The sequence below is a fragment of the Vulpes vulpes genome, chromosome 1 (assembly GCF_048418805.1).
Source record: "Vulpes vulpes isolate BD-2025 chromosome 1, VulVul3, whole genome shotgun sequence".
NCBI lineage: Eukaryota > Metazoa > Chordata > Mammalia > Carnivora > Canidae > Vulpes > Vulpes vulpes.
The window spans coordinates 92,703,812-92,726,645 of record NC_132780.1 but is presented as its reverse complement, the minus strand read 5'-3'; the positions used below and the strand labels follow the sequence as shown (position 1 = coordinate 92,726,645).

Genomic DNA, 22,834 nt, shown 5'->3' with positions numbered 1-22,834 from the left:
TTCTTCTAGAAAAAAAAATACCTGTCCTACATGCCTCACAAAGTATTGCAGAATACACTGAAAGTATATTTATAAAAGTCTGTGAAGAATAACAGAAAAACAGTACACAGACACACAGTATAATAGTGTTTTGCTATTTCACCAAGGAGGCTTGGCATCACAGTAATGATGCAGGGGGGCACAAGCATGCACATGTGCCTCATATCCACTGTTCTAAGTGCTTGCATCAGCCACCATACCCATCCTCCTGGCTTTTTCCCAAAACCAATGGGCTTTCTGTAACCAGAGAAACAGTCTGGTTCTCATCCCGAAGTGATCTTCAGAAGTTCTGACAAAAGATAAAGAAGATGAATGCATCTCCAAGACCTGTTCCTTGGCCATCTCAACTTGCCTTCACCTTCCAGGCTTGCATGTGCTAACAAGTTTTAATACTATGCCAACCCAGACTTGAGTCAATAGTTGACTTCATTTTCCCCTCCCACTCCTACCTGATCTCTCCACCCATTACTTGTTAGCAATTAGAGGAATAATTGTGCTGTATGCTTTGGATGGCCAATTATTAAATGTTCAGAAGATACTGTCACCAGAAGAAACAATAAAACTGAAACTGAAGTCACTGGGGTCAGGGAATATGCATCTGATCTATGTGTCCTCTTAGGGTAAGAACACCAGCTTTTGAATTCTTTTTCTTTGACTATACTCTGGCAGCTGAAACTGGATGCAAGTGTCTTGAAGATTGTGCACTTCGCATGCTAAAATATATGTAAGGGGCACTTGGCTGGCTCAGTGAGAGGATTATGCGACTCCTGAACTCTGAGTCACGAGTTCAAGCCCCATGTTGTGTGTAGAGATTACTTTAAAAAAAAAAAAAATCTACCTGGGGAAGGTAGCTGGGACCATGGTGGGAATCTGACAGTCCATATGGCTTACTGTATCCAGGACCTTATTCTTTCTTGATGCTTATTATCATGCCATAAGAAGTACCTTTGTTGTTATTTTTTAATTTTTAATTTTTTTGCAAGTAACTTTAAATTAAAAGTGATACATCTCTTTCTGTTTGAATGACAGGGGCCTGGGAATCTTATTTTTCCTTTAGGGCAAACTAAAGGAAAGACTTGAAGGAAAACCACTAGATAAAAAACCAGAATTACTGCAAATCCCTCAAGAGTGAAGGATCTTAGCCTGGGGCTATGAACAGGCATGAAATGTCTTCTGGGCATTAGCAGGGTAAGACAGCAGCCTGTGAGAAGTTTTTAGCTTCTAGAGCAGATTCTCTGCCGGGGGTAGAAGAATATATCAGAATGACCTGAGAAACTTAAAATAATGTCTTCCTTCCTCCATACTCCATACATATTTGTACTCACACATTCATCTGTATCCTCTGTTTATTGTTTCAAAGCAAGTTTCTTCTCCACAAATAAACATTCTCCTCCATTCTACGGGCTCCTCCCTCTACAGATACTAGTTCTCAAGAACCCAAAATGGTTTCCAGAGTAAGAAGCATCTGCCCGGGCTCATTTATTTCTCTGTACCTTTAAACGCTGGCCAGATATTTGGTAACTCCAATCCTCTTCAATCTACCTACTGTCAGTGGGGAGCCTGTTGGGCAAGCAGAATCGCTTTCAGGCTTATACAAGCATCGCACACTGAAGGCTGAGAACACTAGAAACCTCGGGCGCCACACAGGTCATTCAGCTCTGAAACTGGACCTAGGCCCTTGAAATCATTTTCCTTTGCCAGCTGGCACAATCTTTAAGTTTTGTCATTTAAGGCTGCTGGAGAGACATGGCACAAGGAAAATTTTGCTTCCTGGTTTGGCTGTGCTTGGTCGGCGAGCTCCTGTACACACCCTCGTGGCGCTCTGAGTATCTGGCTTGTGCTGGGCATGAGGCTGCCTCAGCATCCAGCCCCTGCAGCAGGAGGGGCTCCCCCGGCACCTCTCTAGGGCCAGCTTGTGGTCAAGTGCCTCTATTGAGACACCTCTTGCTGAACAGCTTTCCTAAGCATCCTAGAGGGTAGATACCTGGCAAATTCCACCATCAAGTTTCTTTCATAAAAGAACTTCACCATCTAGTGGGGTCATAGCCATACCATCTCCAATAAGGTCTGGAGGGAAACCCCGGGGAAGGGGACTCTTCCTTGGGTATGGCTCAGGGAGGTAGCTGATCCTTATATCTGCTAATCCCGTATTCTTAAATTTTTACTTCTTACTAGCAATCTGTTATTCTCATCCCAAATAACAATGAATTTTTCTTGATGTTAAACTTCCTTATTCAAATTAATTTGCCTGGTTTCTCTCTCCTGGCTGGACCCTGACTGATAGACTAGGCATAGGAGGAACACTCAGTTTGTAAGATGAAAGCAAGAAGAAAATAGAAACTAAATTCATAAAACTATAAAAGGTATGAAAATTGTGAGAAAGGACTTATTCCCTAAAACCTAGTTTCTGACCAGGGGTCCTAACTTTGAGACTGCAAATAGGTAGCTGTAAGAAAAATAAAAAGCACTTCTTTTTGTTACTAAAAAGATGATGCTAAGTGAAAATACAAACTGCTTTAAGATTTGGTGTGGATAAATACAAGGAAGATAAATTTGGAAATAACTGAGGGAAGCAGAGTTTCTTAGGCTACGTATCACAAATTCTGTGTATCATGCAATGGGAAACAAACTTATAGCACATTAAACATTCCTTATAGGTCAGGGTCATTCAGAAATGGATTGTGTTTCTCAAAATGAGGTCCAATTCTCTATGTGAACTCTCATAAATTCATTTCTCATTCTGATAAAAATAAAAAAATACTCTAATAAAATAGTCTGATCATCTACATGGCTATCATAAAGCTGAGTTTTACCACATGATTTTAGTGCTTCATTTTGCATTACTATTTCAGACTGTACTGTACCAGCTTATGTGGCAAGGGCTGATGACAAATGAATTAGGTTTGAACTGAGTATATAAATATTGTGTCAGTGCCAAGTGACCTCACGGTACACTGTATGAAAAGAGATTTGAGGTTTTAAGGCAGTTTAAAGAGAGAAAAACAACGGGTGAAATAAATGATTGGAAATAGAATTTTATCATCTCATTTTACATAGTAAAATTATGTTCCAGGTAATGATTAATTACTTGTTGATTTTACCACTGAAAAAAGTCAGCCAATGTAAACTAATGTTATTGATCAGATAAAATTATCAGTAGCTTAATAAACCTGGTCCATACTATAATAACGGGGTTCCCTCTGTGATACTTTTTACTCTTTCATAAAAGTGTCCTTTTTTTGAAGTCAAGTAATTGAATATCATTAATTATAGCAGTTGGGGACGAATATTTTCTTTGAAAATCAAACCAAAGGCACAAAACATCACTTACTATATATCTTAGGTAATGATACATTTATTTAACATAGATCAAAGCTTATGAATAAGCTCTGTCTCAGGAAAATTCTTTTGTTTGGTATTACAGTGGGAAAAATAAAAGGTTTTACTGTCCCAGAAAGTTATCAATGGATGTCTTATGACTTATGGACATCTTAGGATGACTTACTTTTTCACTGCTGCCAATATTATAAAACGACGTGCAGTGTGTATTTTTAAATTAAGAAAAAAACGAACCTGAGGACCTTTAATTAACTGATGGCAGCAAACACTGGCAGTAGAGACAGGAAAACTCATAAAAGAAGTAAATTAAAAAAAGTCATAGCTAAAAAATTTTTAACAGTATTACAAATACTTCTAAAAGTTCTTGATAACTGGATTTTCAGGCACAGGCAAGTATAACCCTTGCCCATAAAACCCCAAGTTTTTATTTTTGAGAGTGGTCTTACAATGCTGTCAATATAAACACCAAGGAAGAGAAAGGTAATTTTTTTTTTTTTTTTTTTTTTAGAGAAGGGTAATCTTTTTCAACCCACACTTGTTTTGTTTTGTTAAAGGTTTTATTTATTTATTCATGAGAGACACAGACAGAGAGAGGGGCAGAGAGACAGGAACAGAAAGAGGGAGAAGCAGGCTCCATGTAGGGAGCCTGATGCGGGACTTCATACCGTGACTCCAGGATCACGCCCTGGGCCAAAGGCAGGCGCTAAACCGCTGAGCCACCCAGGGATCCCCGCAACTCACACTTCTTTCTTGGTTGTTGTTAGCAACTGTTTATTCAACAAGAAGCCCTTCTACCAATATAAGAAGTACTAGCATCTAAATTATTTTACTGTACGGATATTTGGGTGGCTCACTGGTTGAGCGTCTCTGCCTTTGGCTCAGGGTGTTATCCCGGTGTCCTGGAATCGAGTCCTACATCAGGCTCCCATTAGGGAGCCTCCTTCTCCCTCTGCCTATGTCTCTGCCTCCCTCTCTGTGTCTTTCATGAATAAATAAATAAAATCTTAAAAAGAAAACTATTTTACTATAGAACAAACCTGTGATACACTAGAATATTATGTACAGTGAAAATATGCCATTAAAGGGTGAGAATACGTTCTAGATCATGTTGAATATATACAAATAAATTCTTCCTTGTAATTTTCTTTAATAGGCACACATAAACCTAACCATCATACTTAAAGACTCCCAGAAAAAAAAAGATATTTTCTCTTCCTCTGACTATAGAGTTACTAGCTCTACCAAAAATTAATGAACCCAAATAAAAACAAATCTTCACATTAAAACTCTGAAATTCCATCAGGCCAGGAAGTTCTGGTGGGATTAGTGCTTTGCTTTCATGTGTATCAGTAAAAAGGGCCCAGTTATTTGACTCACCTCTCCACAGTCACTGCTGATTGGTGTGAGGTAACCACGTGTGGGCTGGCCACTGGTTCTCCATTTCCTGGAGAGTTTGTCACACATGGGAGTGCAGATACCACTGGACACAGTTAAAGAAGATGGGACAAAGGGTTACTATTACGCTATTAACAAACCGAACCCCAAGAGCCAGAGTGCCTGGATTTATGTCCTGGCTCTGCTACTTACCAGCTCTGTGACCTTGGGCAGGACACAAACTTTCTGTGCCTTAGTTTCCTCATGAATAAGAATACCTACCCTCTACACTGTGGTGAGAATTAAAGGTATTAACATATGCAACATACTTAGAACAGTGCCTAGCGCAATGTAACGGTAGAAATCGGTGTTGCTATTTTTGCTTGCACTAAATTGACTTTGAACAAAAAGTTTATAATGTTGAAACCAAAGCGATTGATGAAGATAGCAATAAGCTGACTTGATCAGGCTGATGGTGAATATTTTCTGAAGGATTCAGAGCAAATCACCATGAACTACCTTAAGTGATAAAAAAATAATTTTAAACTCCGTTTAAAGGGGATTTCATGAATTGAAGGCCAGTGAATTGTACTTTACTATGCCACCTTGTCATTCAATGCTCAATGCTATAATTCAGCTTAAACCAACAATTTGGTGGCGGAGAATCTTATAAACCTTCATATAGGTCAGAGATTCATGGAAATTTGTGGCAGATTATGGTTTCAGCTTGACATGAAAGAAAAACTGAAATATAATTCCAAGAAAGTGTTATTTCATAACCTGGCACAAATTCAGTAGAGCTGCCAGAGGTCCAGAGAGTCTGAAGAAGTGATTAATAACTATTAAAAGTGCCAAAATTCACAAAGCTGGTAATAGGCAGCCTTGAAGATTTCTGATAGATCAGTAAATTCACCTGTCTGCCTGCCTTAGAATTCTCTTTGGGGCACTGGCAACACCATTGAGCCCTCAACCACACATGGGATGGGAAAAAGAAGTTTTCCCATTTGTTAGCCAGATAATCCTCAGGCCTCTTTGGAGCAGTATTAACTCAAACCAGACACGAGAGTTGATAAACACAGACATGATGACTGACAAGTTGGCACCTTCCCTCTTGCTTCTGTTGCTTCTGGGGCTGAGGTACAAAGAATATTCAACAAACAGACAGGGGAACAGCAGGAAGGGGAAAGATGGAAAAACAAACAAAAAAACAAGGAACCTGGCCATGCCCTAACTACAGCATCAGCCCCTCAACCCTGTGTTGGTGTACCTTACATCCTAAAACGCTCCATCTGATGACCCACTGGGGGCTATGCCTACATAAAGTCTCCATGTATTATAACATTCAGGGAGACAACCAGTAAAAATACAATGGGCTTAAGAGGCAATCATTAGGGTTATTCTCCAAAAAAATATAATTAGGGCATCCTTAAAAAAGCACGAAAAGGCTACTAGGAAGAAATCATGACATAGAGGAACTAGGACAGCTTCTGTTGAAATAAAACCACATCCCAAAATACCAATATATTACATTTGGCAACCTCTAGAGTTTACAGAAATTTTTTTTTCACATAAATCATTTCATTTGATCTTTATTCCAGTCTTAAAAGAGAAAAAAACAGCAAAGGAAGGTGAAGGATCTCTGGTGCCTTCTTGTCATATTGATATTGCAGATGAGGAAAGAGGAAGACCGCATAATGAGGTATCTACCAACCACCTGTCTGTACAATCATGAAGACCATGTGGGATCACAGAAGAAGAATCATAAGCTTGGACTCCAGCTGAATGAGCTGGGCCTGCCACTCCATCCAAGTGCTCCTGGGGGGAAGGGACCTGGCCTGGCCTGTTCAAATTGAATCCTGGCACCTGTAACAAGGCCTGGCACATGACAGGTCTCTGAAAATGCTTGCTGACTCCAAAGTAAAGCACTTCTACCTCACAGGGCTGCAGTGGAAATTAAAGAAGAAAAGGTATGCAGGAGGTACCTGACACAAAGAGACCATTTAATAAATATTAATTGAATCTGGCTACTAATACACTAAGGTGAACAAGAAATAAAAAAATAAAATAAAATCACCAAGAAATTAATTATCTCTGTCCAAAGCCTATAGGCATCAACAACTTTCTAGTGAAATTTCAACTAATTTCTAATTTCAACGAACTCTATTCTGAAGTCAGAAGGGAAAAATGTATACATTTTCTTGTGAGAACTGTCATAAATACAATTTGTCAGAATGTGTAAGTGTAGAGCCCTTAAGAGCAAATATGAATTCATGCTACTTTAGCAGACAGTAAATGATGAAAGAAATTTAATTTTATAACACAAAGAAAATTCTTCTAGTCATGTGTATAGGTATCTCTCTATATACATACAGATATATACAAACATATACCTATATATATGGATATTTGTAATGTAAGATGACTTAAAATATTAAGTACACTATTAGAGTACAAACAAATGTGAAAAAATATCTGCCAGAAATGGGAGAGTTTTACATAAGGGGAAAACCTATGGACTAGATGACACACGCCTAAGCTTCTATAAGTCAATGAGTACTTTTTCTTCTCAATCAATGAATATCTTGATCTCCAGGGAGTGAATCCAAAAATTCTATATTTGAATATATTTGAATTCACTGAAGTAAATACCTGTTCCTCCAGTGAGAGCTCCCTTGGTTATATCTCCATTTCTCTGATCAACGGTTTTCTACAAAAAAAAGAAAGAAAAAACAATTTTAAATCTTAAAGTTACAAGAGAAAGTAAAGGAAAAATAAATCACTAAGAACTGTTTAAAATGTCCACCTCAGTACCTTATCTGCAGCTTCTGTTCGCCTGGTTCTTTTCATAATCTCCTCAAGTCGCTACAAGAAACGGAGAATTGAGCAGAGGAGTCAGATGGGAGAGAAGGCTAGCCTGGCGCGTTTCACTAAGTAAACGGGTCACTCAGACACTCTGTGACTTTGGGTAAGTGTAACAACCACCGCTTCATCTTAACAGGCACTATTCACGTCAAGCTGAGCTGACTTAGGCCTCACCAAGTGGAAGGAACTGTTTTTGGTGAGGGCCGCACTATGGAAACTGATTTCTTTGGAGGCGACGATGCATCCTGAGAGCTCGTCTGGCGGGCCTGGACGGGGCAGTGCATTCGCTTTCTGGGAGCAGTGAGCTCCTCTCCGGGCCCGGGGCGTCAGGGCTGGGGAACAATGGGAACAGCATCCCGGGCTTCTGTTTGAGGCTCGCGTCACCTTTTTTCTTTCCAGGCGCTCCTGCTCTTCTCTCTGGAAGTGCTTCTCCCGCTCCTGCCGAGCCTTCTCCGCTTCCTCACGAAGGCGAGCTTCTTCTTCCTTCTGGAAATAAGAAGCGGGCCTGTGCACCCGGCCAGCAGGGCTGCGGCACCCCGCATCGGCCCGGGCGCACGGCGCGCGGGCACTTCTTCCCCTCCCGGCCCGGGCCCGGGCCCCCACCTGCTTCTGGGCGCGCTCCTGGTCCTCCCGCTCGCGCCGCTCCCGCTCCTCCGCCTGCCGCCGCAGCTGCTCCTCCCTCTCCCTGGCCTGCTCCGCCTCGAGCCGGCGGGACTCCTCCTCGCGCCGCGCCCGCTCCTCCGCCACCTTCTGCGCCAGCTCCTCTCTCTTTTGTCTGGAAAAAAATACAAACGTGGCTGAGATATACTGGGGGGCGGGGTGCTCCCTGAGGAGAGGCTAGGGTTGTGGCTGGGGCCCCGGGCAGTGTGCTCCGAGGGCAGGCAGGAAAATCTTCACGGGACACACTCCGCGTGGTTCAGGGGCCAAATGTGAAGCCATCCTCTGCTCTTCCTCCGGGTTTCCCAAGCCTTGCATTCCTCGCGGTAAACGGAAGGAAAATGCAACCACTAATATTCTGAGGAGAGCTCGTTTTGTGAAAGGGTGTGCAACGAACTATCTGTAAAGGCTGAGACTTGTTTAATTCCATAATGGGGCATTTTAGTAATGAATCTGAACCCCCTTCCCCCCAGGTAATCTTTGTAACTTAATAAAGGTCACAGTTTTGTTACAGGACAGGAGGAAGATGGACCATGTAAGCTCCCTGCTGGGATCAAGGGTAGGTGTGTCCAAGATCCGTTAGCAGTCCAGGGGGCGGGGGTGGGAGTGGGGATGCAATCCTCCCTCAAAGTGCAGTTCTGCTTGTTTGAAGAACAATGTCCTTGACATTGGTTTTATTAGCCTCAGGAGGAGGCCAACGAAGCCAGCTGTCCCTATCATCCTGCCTAGCAGGCAATCTGGGGTGCTTAACTATCTCACCCAGCAACTTCCTCTGAAGAGTTTTATCTGGAAGAAAACAGGAGCTTTTATTATGCAGCTTTAAAATGACTATTAGAAAGATAATGAGGAAATATGGAGATTAGGAATATGTTCAGTAAAAAAAAATCAGACTGTACAATTACACCTCTACTGTGGTTATAATTATATAAATAGATGCATGTATACATATTTACGTATGTAAACAAACCCTCGCACTGGAGACTGGAAAGGATTACCCAGAACCCACTTTGCCAATTATTGAAAACTGGTGAGATTATGGATTTTTTTTCTTTAAACATTTCTCTATCAAGGTTGTTGTACTGTCATTTTAGTAAGAAAATGTGATGTTTAAAAAAAAAACCATTTAGTGGTCAGAGGCCTGATTCTGAAGCAGCTAATCCCTTCACCTTCATCACTACTACCACTTTGTCTGTCAGACTGAACACATGATCTAAGGGATCCCTAGGATGTCACTGCTCACTGAGCAAAGTCACTGCTTTACCTTTCCAGTTCTTCCTGCTCTCTCTTCTCCCTTTCCTCCTTCTCCCTCTGCTCGCGGGCCAGCCGCCTCTTCTCAGCTAGTAGCCTCGTGGCCTCTTCTGGGTCGGTGGTGCCTGCGGAGGTCTTGGGGGAAGCGCTGGCAGTCACAGTGGATGGCGAGGCTGGGACTGATGCTGGGGCTGGGACCGGCGCTGGAGTGGGGGCCGGGGCCGGAGCAGCTGTACAAACAGGTACAAGGAGAAAATCAACTGGAAACAAAACCCAAAGAACAAAACAAAAACTAGCATTCCCCAATTCCCCACACCCCAGGCCTAGAATTCATCATTATAAGAGAAAAGGGAATGTTTATTACTGTGTGTTCTCACGGTTTCACTGTATTCTATTTGTAACCAAGCAACAGATAACAAAAAGGCATGTGTGTAAGTGAGACATCCAACAAAGCTGACACTCTGTCACCAAGTCTTATTTTCATACAAGTTAATCAGTTAACAACATATATCGAATGTGTACTCAGTATAGAGCCTCACGTTAGGTTCTGTGGGAAGTTCTACTCTGAGCAAAAAGAAGATGAGATCTTACATTTGCCTCTCATTACATTAAAAAAATTCCTTCTCTTTAGTGACTATTTATTACTAGCAGACCAAAGCCTTTCATTGACCATCCTCTGCATCCCTGCCACAAGCCCAGATGGAGGCTGGGAAGATGATACCCTATGAAGATGTAGTCTTTTTTTGACTGCCTAGAGCTGTCTCCAGGTCTGAGGTGGGAGGACCCAAGGGCCTCTTTAGGAGCTGGCTCTCGTATTCATTCCTTACCCATTTGGGCCTCCACTGTCCATCCTGATGCCAAGGGTAAGATGGGAGCACAAGTCTTTGACCTTATCCACATTCAGGAAACGGCCTAGAGAGCCATTCTAGGAGTCCCACAGAGATGCTCCACTGTGAGGTGTGATCTCTGGTATTCTAGACCCTCCTTTCATGATTAAGATTTTTCTTTAATCCTCATGATTAGGCATTTTTCTTTGCCTCCAGGACACATTTTGGCCTTTCCCTTCTCTCCCTTTCCATGCAAATAAGGACTGGACTCTTCTACTAACAACGCTTTCACTTGTCTTGAGTTATCTATTCTTTGTTACTCCTACCCCCAATTTCAAATTAAGTCTTAAGGAGAAAACTTTTGAATGCAGACAGTTTTCAACAAAAAATACTGAATTCCTAGTTTCAAGGATTTCTAAACTTCTAAATAGCACCTGGTTTAGTTAGCCTGGCAGAGATGAGATCTACTGGGTCTTTTGAAACGAATTCTGACCTCTGTCAAGGTCCAGAGAGGCTAGCCAGCGGTCCTTAAACTCCAGTATGCATAGGATAAACTGGCCATTCTGTATTTTATCTGGCAATCCTGCAGAGGAACTGATTGATGAGCTTAGTGTCTTTCAGAGTTCCTGGATCCACCACATACTTGGATTCAGTAGGACTAATATAGGGCCAGCACTTTGTCCTTTGAAACATTATAGAAGTGGTAAATTAAAAATATTTCCATAAACTTTTTGAAGATCTTTCCTCTAAAAGGAGGAGACCAATCCCCTTCAGTTGAGTGTGAGGTGAATCTAGTCACTTGCATCTAATGAATAAAATACGACAGAGATTGTGACTTCTGTGTATAGGATTTCTGGGCCTAGGCATAAAAAGTGTGCATTCTTTGTGATGTTCTCTTTCAAATCACAGTCTCTGAGGGAAAGCCAGCAAGCCAAGTCCAACAGACAGACTGTGAGGACATCAAGCAACTCTATGGAGAGGTTCATGTGCCATGAAATGGAGCTCAGCCATGTGTGTGCACCATATTCCAACAACCCAGATAAACTGCTTCCAAACTCCTGCCCCAAGAATCTGTGCGATGTCATAATTTGTTATAGCTACAAAATTTTAAGATCTGTTACACAGCAAAAGATAACTAATACAAAGTAATTCTGATGCAAGTGCTCTGAACACCACATTTTGTGAAAAAAAGGACTCGGACAATAAAAGGAATCATAAATCATACCTGAATGAATATGCTGTGGCTTTTTTTAAACCTTTTTTTAATTTTAATTTTAATTTTTTTAAAGATTTTATTTATTTATTCATGTGAGAGAGAGAGAGAGAGAGAGAGACAGGCAGGCAGAGGGAGAAGCAGGCTCCGTGCAGGGAGCCCAATGTGGGACTTGATCCCGGGTCTCCAGGATCACGCCCTGGACCTGAAGGCGGCGCCAAACCGCTGAGCCACCCGGGCTGCCCTGCTGTGGCTTTTGATTGGATGTTTCTTTATTTGTAAGAAAATCTCACGTAGGAAAAGTTCCCAAAATTAACCTTGGAGTAAAATTTCCAAGTCCCCCAAAGAAGAGCAAGCAACCCACACCTCATCACAAGTCAGCTGAATCTTACCAGGAGCAGCCTCTGGCTCGGGAGGTGACCCCTCTTCAACTGTGGCTTCTTCCACCTTCACTAAAGGTGCCCTGCTCTTAAGTGATGGCTCATTGACAACTTTTGGGGGCTCCTTCTCAGAGTCTTTCCTCTCAGGTTCCACTCTGACTTCTCGCTTGACAGGGCGGATGTTGCCAGGGGATGGGGGCCGGACCTGGGCAGGGGCAACTTTGACTGATCCAGAAGACAAGGAGGAGGTTGGTCTGGGTGTGCCAGGCAGATGGGGAAAGGATTTAGATGGAAGCCTAGGGGCAATAAACAGGGGAAAGAAAATAGGAGCCATCAGAGCAGGCTTGCCAGAACCTTCCTTCCCCCACTCCTCTACCACTTGACAGTCCTAGAACACCAGCACCAGTAAGGAGAAGAAATGAAGAGATACTGAGCTGGTGTATTTGTTTTTTATGTGGCAAACACAGAAATATTCACTTTATTTATTTATTTTTTTTAATGATAGTCACAGAGAGAGAGAGAGAGGCAGAGACACAGGCGGAGGGAGAAGCAGGCTCCATGCACCGGGAGCCCGATGTGGGATTCGATCCCGGGTCTCCAGGATCGCGCCCTGGGCCAAAGGCAGGCGCCAAACCGCTGCGCCACCCAGGGATCCCAGAAATATTCACTTTAGAGACTCATTCCCATTTCCTTTTTTCTTTCCTACAAGGAAAAATGTTATTCCCTAAACAATACCAGACACCGTGGAGAGAATAGTTTGCTTTCAGAGAAGAGATGCTACAAATTCTTCAGCATGGCAACCCAGACAACCTCTTAAATTTTGCTTACCAGAGTCGGGAGGGAGCTGGTGATCTTGCTTTGGGATGAGATGGAGATACAGCCCTCCGAATGGCAGATGTGGGGTGGATCGGTAGGTTTTCTCTCTCCTTCTCTCTTTTATAGCCCTAAGTTCCAAGAAACACAATGATTAGATTTTGCTATGAGTGGGACAATCCCATTAACAGTATATTCAAGAGTGGAGCTACAACCCATTGAGTGACTTTTTGGAAATTTTCCAACCTTTGTCATTGATATCCATTCCACTCCAACAAAAAGCCCTTGTTAGCTTAAACCTGAACATTATAACTGAATTAACACCATCTGACACTAATTAATAAAGTTCTGGATGTCTGATCTGGAGTTACATTTGCTAAAGAAATATATATTTATACTCTTAGAAAGCACCTGTACTCTGTATCTACAATCACCTGGGGCAAAAATCTCTCACTGTCTTTAGTTCACACAAATATCAAAATAAAAGTCACTTCCATTTCCCCATTTCTCCCCCATTTTAATTCTTTAGCATTTTTTCTTTTTTTTCTATGTTGGAACATACCATACTCAGTCTTTTTTTTTTTTTTTAATCTTAACTTATCTGCTATATCAGACATTAATTCATTTTTTCCCTTTATACTGATACTATATAAATAATTTATTTCTCATCTAATGTCCTTTTGCTCTTAAAGGAAAACTCAGGTTCAAGGTGAAGAATTTTAGCTCTTTTTAATCTTAAGGATAAAACTGAAATGGAAGAGTGTGTCAAAACATCCTTCCTGGGATCCCTGGGTGGCGCAGCGGTTTAGTGCCTACCTTTGGCCCAGGGTGTGATCCTGGAGACCCAGGATCGAATCCCACGTCAGGCTCCCTGCATGGAGCCTGCTTCTCCCTCTGCCTATGTCTCTGCCTCTCTCTCTCTCTGTGATGACTATCATAAATAAAAAAAAATAAAATAAAAAATAAAAATAAATAAAAAAAGCATCCTTCCTTTTCTAACTGCATACTAGAAATTCAGCCAGACAGGTGATACCTTTGCTAAGTCAAAACGAGCAAAGGGAAACCCAGAAGTGTCTGGTAAGCTATAGTCAACCAAACCAAAAAGACAAAAACAAAAAAACAACCCCCAAACACAAAAATGCACAGGGCAAGAAAGACTCATTCTAAGTATCTGAAACTTGCCAAAAATGTTCTGGGACAGGACTGGATACTGGCTGGAAGCCCCTGTGTGAGCACCTGTCAGCACTTTGCTCTGTGGGACCCTCCCAGGAGAGCAGACTGAGAGTGCAAGGGAAGGGACAGAACTTTGTTGTATCTAGCTGCAGGGCCCATACACTGGAGCGTACCTTTTTCTCCTTTCTTCCTGGTGCAAGCATCAATTCCCCTCTTCCTTCCTTTCCCCACTCCTGTTCCCCTTCAGTATCCTTTCTCATTGTTTCTCTCCACTTTTCTTAGTAACAGCCTAGTTGATAGACTGGGCTATAGGGGTGTGTATGTGTGTGTGTGTGTAATATGAATATCAAATAATATTCAATGTCTTCCACTGGGTGAAGGGCACTAGAGGGGCACTTGACAGGATGAGCACTGGGTGTTATATATATGTTGGCAAATCGAGCTCCACTAAAAAATATACAAAAAAAAAAATTCAATGTCTTCCCAGAATTTCTAAATGAAACAAAGACTGGGGCAGGAAAGAGCGTTACAAGATATGTGCCAGCTCCCTATCACTTGTGGCTGCATGACCAGCCTTTGCCCCCATTTCTGGTCCCAGAAGGCTGGAGGTAGGGCCTCAGGATACAGCTATTGTTCTTGGGTAGCAGAAGTGGCAGCCAGCACATGGGACTCTTCTGGCAGGTATATTGGGTGGCACTTATGCCTCTGACAATTATGTCAGAGTGGAAGGCCCAGAACTCTTCCAGGGGAAGTTGGGGTTATGTACTCCAAGTAGTTGTTTTTTCCTTTTTCTCAAAAACATTTTAATTTGGCTGAAGTCAAATTAAGGAGAGATCTGAATGAGAAAATAAATCAGGAAGAGTAATTTGTGACGTGGAGGATACGGGGATGAATTTCATCATCTGAGTCTTGATAAGACAGGCACTGTGGGAATGAACCTACAAAACTGTATAATCTTTCTTTTTGGATTAAAAAATAAAGTGCCATTGAACCCGTTCTTTCTTTCCTAAAACTGCCCTCCCTTTAATCTTATAGGGATAGAGAAATAGGCAAAGAGAAGTTTAGAAACATGTTCAGTACTTGAGACAACATCCTCTCAGGCAGGTAGATGGTTTTACCCTCTTAGTTCTTTTAGACGTCTTTTCAGTGGTTTGTAACCCAATCACGTATTTGGGTACCACACATGTAAAGTCATTCCTCATCCTCATCCAGATCTAACAGCCAGCACTCTGTACAATAATCTTTCCTATTAACATTTTCCAAAAGACTACTGTGGAAGACACACAGCAAAATGCACATGTCAACGGACAACTTAGGACAAAGACTTTTATTTTACAATTAGAGTTAGGTTTAGGATACAAATAACTTTCAAGAGAGATAATAGAGACAGATACTTCAAGGTACTGCTGTCCAATAGAACTTTCTATGATGATAGAAATGTTCTACATCTGTGTATGCTAGCCACTAGCCACATTTGGTCATTTGAGTTTAGATCTAGATTTAATTAATCTAGATTAATTAAAATTAAATTGAAAAAAATATGAAAACAATTCTATTTATAATAGTATCAAAAAGAATTAAACCCTTAGGAATAAACTTAACCAAGAAGGCAGAAGACTTGTACACTAAAAACTAAAACACATTGCTAAAAGAAATGAAAGAAAACAAATGGGAAGATATTCTGTGTTCACAGATTAGAAGACTTATTGTTAAAATGTCAGTACTCTCCAAAATGATCCACAGAGTCAAAGCAACCCCTATCAAAATCTAACGTCATTTTTTTTGCAGAAATATAAAAATTCACCCTAAATTTAAATGGAACCTCAAGGAACCCTGAATAGATAAAATAATCTTGAAAACAAAGAAAAAAGAGACCTCCCACTTCCTGATTTCAAAAGATATCACAAAGCTTTAGTAATCAAAACTGTGTGGTACTGACACAAAGAGAGACATGTAGACCAATGGATTACAGGGCCCAGAAATAAATCCTTGTGTACATGGTCCAAAGATCCTCAATTAAGGGTGCCAAGATGACTCAATGGGGAAAAGATAGTCTCTTCAACAAATGTTGCTGGGAAGATTGGATATTCACGTGCCAAAGAATGTACTTGGACCCTTACCTTACACCGTATACAAAAACTAACTCAAGATGGATTAAAGACCTAAATATAACACTGTTTAAAACTATAAAATTCCTGCAAGAAAATAGGGGAAGCTTCATGACACTGGATTTGATACTGATTTCTTGGATATGACACCTGAAGCACAGGCAACAAAAGCAAAAATAGACAAATGGGATTATATCAAACTTAAAAACTATTGTGCATCAAAGTACACAATCAACAGAGTAAGAAGGTAAACTACAGAATGAGAGAAATATCTACAAATCATATATCTGATAAGAGATTAACATGCAGAGTATGTAATATCCAGAATGTGTAAATATCCTACAACTCAATAAAAAAAATTAAAGGTTAAATAAATGAAAGAATAAGATTAAAAAATGAGCAAAGGACTTGAATAGGTATTTCTTCAAAAAAGATATGTAAATGGCCAACAAGCATATAAAAATGCTTAATGTCATGGATCATTAGAGAAATGCAAATGAAAACCACCATGACATAGTACCTCATACCATTCAGATGGCTGCTAGAAAAACAAACAAAACCCCAGAAAATAACAAGTGCTGGTGAAGATATGGAAGAATTGGAACCCTTCTGCACTGCTGGTGGGAATGTAAATAAAATGGTGCAGTTGCTATGGAAAACAGTATGGCAGCTCCTTGAATTATTAGAAATAGAATTGCCACAAAATCCAACAATCTCACTTCTTGATGTATATATATGTATCCCAAAAAATTGAAGGCAGGATCTTGAAAAGATATTTGCTACCCATGTATATAGCAGTGCTATTCATAGTAGTCAAGAGGCAGAAGCAACTCAAATGTCCATCAGCAGATGAATGGCTTAACAAAATGTGGTGTATGTGTACATGTGTGTGTTTGTATGTATGTGTATACATACATACAACGGGATATTATTAGCCTTGAGAAGGAAAGAAATCCTGTCACATGCTAAAACATGGATGGACAGATCTGAAGGACATTATGCAAAGTGAAATAAGCCAGTTACAAAAAGACAAATGCCGTGTGACTCCATTTATATGAGGTATCTAAAGCAGTCAAATTCATAGAAACAAAGTAAAATGGTGGCTTGTCAGGGGTGGGAGAGGAGGAAATGGGGAGTTGTCCACTGGACACAGTTCAGTTTTGCAAGATTTAATTAGTTCTGGTGACAGGCTGCACAACAACGTGAATATATGTACCACTACTGAAATGACACTTAAAAACAATTAAGATGGTGAATTTGTTATATGTTTCCTTTACTATAATCATCTTTAAAAAGGAAATTAAATTTAAAATTCTGTTTGTCATTCTCACTAGCCACTTTTCTTTTTCTTTCCACTAGCCACTTTTCAAGTGCTCCATGACCACATGTTGCTGATTGTTCAACTGAATTCCATAAGGGAGCTCTGGGGTATAAAAGACTTGTGAGTCACTTTCTGGAAATAGGTATTTGCCTAAATGTTTGCATGTAAAGAGCTGAAAAGATAACCAATAAATCAAATATAGAAAGGGGAAGGCATTAAAAAAATTAAAATGGGTGAGAAAGTGGAGCTTTTGGATGGTATGATGAGAATCCCTCTCCTTTAATCTGTTGGCCAAGGGTCAACTTTCATTCTTCCCTCTTGGCACATCAGGTTGACCTTTTATCCACAACAAGATGTTTTTCCTTTGCTCAGTACTTTTACCTCTTCAATAAGTACCCAGCCTTTGGGGGCAAAATTCTTCTATTAGTTCTCATCCATAGCTAGGCACTGTGAAGCACTGATGTGCTAATGATGAGCAACTACCCAGATACCAAAGGTAGTTTCACCTCCAAGTCTCACCTGCAAGAATTCCTTGTGGGCCTGGATGTCTGACTCAATCAGGAATTAAACACTGATTCCTGAAAGCCTGGGCCTTGGAAGAAAACTGCCTGTAGGCAAAGCCATCAAGCTCTCACAACCTTCAAATTATCCTCAAACATCTAAGCAAAATCCTTTGAAGCGTCCATCAGCTTCATAAATCTCAACTGCTCTGGGAAGTTAAGACTGAAAAAAAAAATTGTTCAGCCTTTCATTAAATAGGTCATAGTGTTACCATGGGAGAGAGGCAATGAGATCCTCCGGTTGGCTGGGGAGTCCTTTAGGAGTAAGTACAATGCCTGACCATCACAAGGCATGTCTACTTCTTTCAATGGCTACTAAATAAAATACAGTTTGAGGAAGAAAGATTCTTGGAGACATATGAGTTACCTCATTGCATTTATGGCAGGAAATTAATTATAGGTGAAAATTAATGTTAGCTCAGCCACCTTGCCAGTAATTACAAGTACAAATTATATTCTTCATTTGCAAAATTTGAGTCTATAAAACAGCCCAGTTGCCTTTCAAGTATTAGTTACTTAGCAAATTGCTAGTGTTTTCAAAATACACTGTTACAATATTGTAAATGTGGGTCCTGATGGGGATTAGCTAAACAGATGAAAACTCTTTATTTTGCTTTTTGTTGAACCACATTTAGAGTTCAGCTAACTTTTAGATATGGTTTAATAAAATGCAGAGGCAGCAGTCCAGGCCCACTTCCCCTTCAAGGACTTTCTTACTTTCAAAAATGTAAAAGTGTGCGTCACGACACTTGCTGCATGCACACACTTGAATAAAGAATAGTTTTCATCCTCAGATTCACATTTTTAGGGGGAGCCAAACTCCCAAGTGGAGAGGAAGCATGAGGACACTACTGTCCAAGTGTGGGCACCTCCCACTCTGACACCCACACCGCACCTTGGGGTGGTGTTCACTCTGCACAGACACAGCAGACTTGCCTGGCTGCTCCCAACGGCTACTCACCGCTGTGCCATGAACAGTCCTCCTTCTCGCAGAGCCCTCCGGTGGTGTTATCAAGAATTTTGGTCGATCCATCAGATTTCTAGAGTGTGCAGCTTTGTAGGGCATGATGTTGATGGGGCTGCAAGATGCTGAACGAGGACAAATGGGGATAACTAGGGTGTAGGTGATTGTTTTATACACAAGAGTGCCAGAGGAGCAGTTGAAGGAAAGCCAAAAGCGGGTTCAGGAAAAGAAGCAAAGCAGAAATAGAGAAAAAAGTAGGGAGAAGAAGTTATTACCTAAAGGTGCCCAGAACCATCATATTCAGCTCTCCTCACAGTCCTATCAGTTTACAGTGCGTCCAAAAAGAAGCCATGTCCAAGTGAAAACCCTAGGCTATGTAAGTTATTGGGCTATTTAAATAGGGATTAAAGATACAGATAGAGTCTAATAATTAAGGAAAGCAATGGCCTTATATTGCTATGAACTGATGGTTCTGGGAAAACACATTAGTGACAGATCATTTTTATATAAGGACTGTTTATAATCAGATTTTTCCTAATTAGCTTAAAGATGGAGTAAAAGGTGGAGATACAGGAAGCAAGCAAGCAGGCAAACAAGATGTACTCCAACTATTTCAGGAGTAAAGTTCAACAGCCAGTGGAAAAAAGCAACAGAATTTTTATAATGTTAAACAATCAAGTCTTACTAGGTGTTACAACTTGCTACAAGGATAACTAATAATTTCCAGAAATAAATTCTGTAAATGTTTTGTCTATTTAAAGCCAAATCAGATGCATGGCTTCTGGGTTTTCCCAAAAGCCAAGGCATTTGATGGTCTATAACAAGCAGAAGAACATATGAGGATATAGGATGTAATCATTTAAAATGGTGATGAGAACACACATATGTTAGAACTGCCAAAAACAAAGTTGAATCATGGAATAGCTTTTACTGTTTTACTCAGGTTGGGATATTTTTTAAAAAAAATCACCGTTTCTGACTATTCAGTGTCACAGGAACACTGTCATTAATCAAGTGATTTATCAAGTGATTTCAAGCAAAAAATGGATTTAAGGAAGTTCCTATAACACTACATATGTATCAAAAGTATGGGTACTAAGGTTCCAAGGTTCACTTTCAGATCTCACCCAGAAATCTTGTTCTCCAGCAAAAAAATAAGACAATGAAACATAACTCCTGAGGAGAATACGATGTGCTTGGATGATGTTATAAAATGACTTTACCTGCCTATAGCCATTGTAGCAAACTTACAAAAAGACCATTATTTCAGCTAAGCATAATAGTATTTATTAATAAATTAAAAACTCAAAAGTTAAAAATAAAAAAAACCTCAAAAGTTGGCAGGACAAATTAGGAATTCTGGAATTATAGAGTTAAAAAATGTTATTCTGATTTGTTCTACAAACAGAAAGTTGATCAGATTGCTTATTTATTCACGTGCTCTCTTATTAAACAATTTGCAGTATCTTGAGTCATCACTCAATGGTCAAGGCAGGGAATGGACTGGAAATTGCATTCTCTTTTCCAATCCTCTGAAAACAGAACTCTATTTCTTCAGGATAAACTAAAACACTTTGCATTCCCCTTCAGTCCTCCTTAGAAGAATATGTGTATCTTACTTGGGAGTTGACCTACGTCTTTGCCTTAGACTTTAATGGGGAAGGAAGATTCCTTTCATTGTGAGAAAGGAGAACCTAGTCTCATTTGGCTTCCTGTAATCACAGAGGAAACTATTTGAAAATAACTTTTTTCAAGTGCCACAACAAAGCATTTGCATTTCTCAGACAGTAAAAAGTTCATTAATGCAAAACTCTACCAAGCCAATCAAATGCATTTAAGTAAAGTAACATCCTGGCACAGGGCACTTCTGTGGGATTAATGTCCAGGAGAGGCACATATTGCCCAGGGCATAGCCAGAGGCTATTTACCTTGCGCTCCAGGATCAAGAAACCCTAAACCATAGTCCTGCTCTGAGGCCAGGGTCTGACAGGAAGAAGAAAACAACAGAAATAGGATTTCACTTCCCTCCAGTGGAAAATAATTTTGGGGGTATCTATGGAGCACTTCCTGAGATGATCATGGGTGTAAGCCAATCTCATCATGGCTCTGGTTCATTCTTTATTACAGCGCTGATGTAGTATTAAGCAAAGAAAGACAATATCCTTAAATCTATCTAGTGGAGTTTGTACAAAACTCCTCAGACTTAATTGTTCAAGGAACACTGTCAGCCTGTAATTGGTTGTTGTTCTGAACAGCAACTACTGAAAAACCTGAAACCTTTAAATTATGTATTTGGATTATCTTGCCCTTCTGAAGAAAGAATAAGAGCAATAATACACAGTTATTTTTATTTTTCCAGAGTGCTCTTGATATCCCGAAGTAGTTTTCTTAAACATGAAAATTCTTCTATGGAGTGTCCAGTAGAAAGTCTTCTATACTATCTCTATTTCCTACTACTCTTGGTAACAAGTGGGCATTAATTCGACTTCTTAAAGATCTTCTAAATGAACTGTATGAAAAGGTACAGGGAAAAGATAATGCAATACAAGTGGCTGGAGTGTAGCATAGAGAATACAAATCTGATAATAATATTAATAACATTTATTGATGACTTACTATGTGGTGGGTACTACTCTAAACATTTTATGTGTATCAACTCATTTAATCTTAAGCTCTAATAATCACATGTATTTTAAATGTATTTTAAAAATGGGCATGGAGGGATCCCTGGGTGGCGCAGTGGTTTAGCGCCTGCCTTTGGCCCAGGGCGCGATCCTGGGGACCGGGGATCGAATCCCATGTCGGGCTCCCGGTGCATGGAGCCTGCTTCTCCCTCTGCCTGTGTCTCTGCCTCTCTCTCTCTCTCTCTCTCTGTGTGTGTGACTATCATAAATAAATAAATTAATTAATTAAAAAAAAATGGGCATGGAGAGGTCAACGCAAAGCAGTGGCCACAAATGAGAGGTAAATTTCAAGTGCACTTATTACTTGTCCTGGGAGTCTGTAATCACCAAACACCCTAGGAGTTAGGATGGCTGTTTGGATCTGCTACTGCAACTCTGGCTCTGGATGTAGGTCATCCTTTTGCTAATGGCAACTGGATATAAGATGAACTTAAGAAACAACAGTCAAATGGAAAGACAAAAAAGACTAATTGCAGAGAGTAGATGGAAAAATAAAAGTGGTGAACACAGTGTTTTTGACAAGATGAATGTAAAGGATGTTTACATATATAATTTCAAGTGGAAAAAATGAAAACAACAGTTTTGGTTTGTTAAATATAAGCCATGTCAATGCAATAATAAGGTAACAATAATCTAAGGAATGTATTGATAAGAATGGGAACTCAAGAAAAGGCCTATGGATTGCTTTACACTAAAATAAATTACAAGAATGTGTCCATTTGTTAAAAGGAGAAGGGAAGAGTTGCAAAATAAAGAACAGCCAGTGAGCAGGTAGAAAGCACCCTGATTAAGTAGAACAACGAAGAGGGAAGATGGGCAGATGGGCAAGCAGAATGGGTGGGGCACAAGCACAGGATGCCGCAAAGGACTATAGGAGGAGCGAAAGAATTGACACAAGTTAGTGGCGACAATGACAACAGCAGACACTTTTTCAGCTGCGGGGCAGTCATTAATATGAAACAATGTACAGCGTGGAGATTCCAAAGCATGAGTGCCCTAGACTATTTGGATCCTACAATACAGGACTGAAAGCAGTTTTACAGTTTCTTCAATTAGCTAGACATGCAGAAGAACTTTCATGACTTTTCTAAAAGTAGGACATTCACAGGCAGAAAATAAACTATCTTGAAATAAGCGGTACTTTCTCCTCTGGAAAAATCTCAGATGCGATGTGACAGCTGACAGGAGAGTTCCTTCACAGAAAACACAGAACACTGTGGGGTCCACCTAATTGAGTGCATAACTCTACACAGAGCACCCCAGGCACCCAGG

The 22,834-nt window shown here is 40.5% G+C and overlaps 1 protein-coding gene across 14 annotated transcripts in view; it reads right to left on the bottom strand.

Annotated features, from left to right (window-relative positions):
• MAP7 (microtubule associated protein 7) overlaps window positions 1-22,834 on the bottom strand; it is a 149,692-nt gene that overhangs the window by 4,862 nt on the left and 121,996 nt on the right. For 4 of the 14 annotated variants that reach the window (XM_072720138.1, XM_072720147.1, XM_072720153.1 and 1 more), the window contains 8 exons: window positions 18,876-19,027; window positions 12,768-12,883; window positions 11,952-12,235; window positions 9,533-9,749; window positions 7,999-8,389; window positions 7,564-7,614; window positions 7,402-7,459; window positions 4,756-4,858 (listed from right to left, as the gene is read on the bottom strand). In XM_072720138.1, coding sequence (XP_072576239.1) covers window positions 4,756-4,858; window positions 7,402-7,459; window positions 7,564-7,614; window positions 7,999-8,389; window positions 9,533-9,749; window positions 11,952-12,235; window positions 12,768-12,883; window positions 18,876-19,027 — 1,372 coding nt within the window. Of the gene's footprint in view, window positions 1-4,755; window positions 4,859-7,401; window positions 7,460-7,563; window positions 7,617-7,998; window positions 8,390-9,532; window positions 9,750-11,951; window positions 12,236-12,767; window positions 12,884-18,875; window positions 19,028-22,834 lie in introns of those variants that run through there. The other 10 variants (XM_072720143.1, XM_072720165.1, XM_072720172.1 and 7 more) reach the window with 4 other exon arrangements.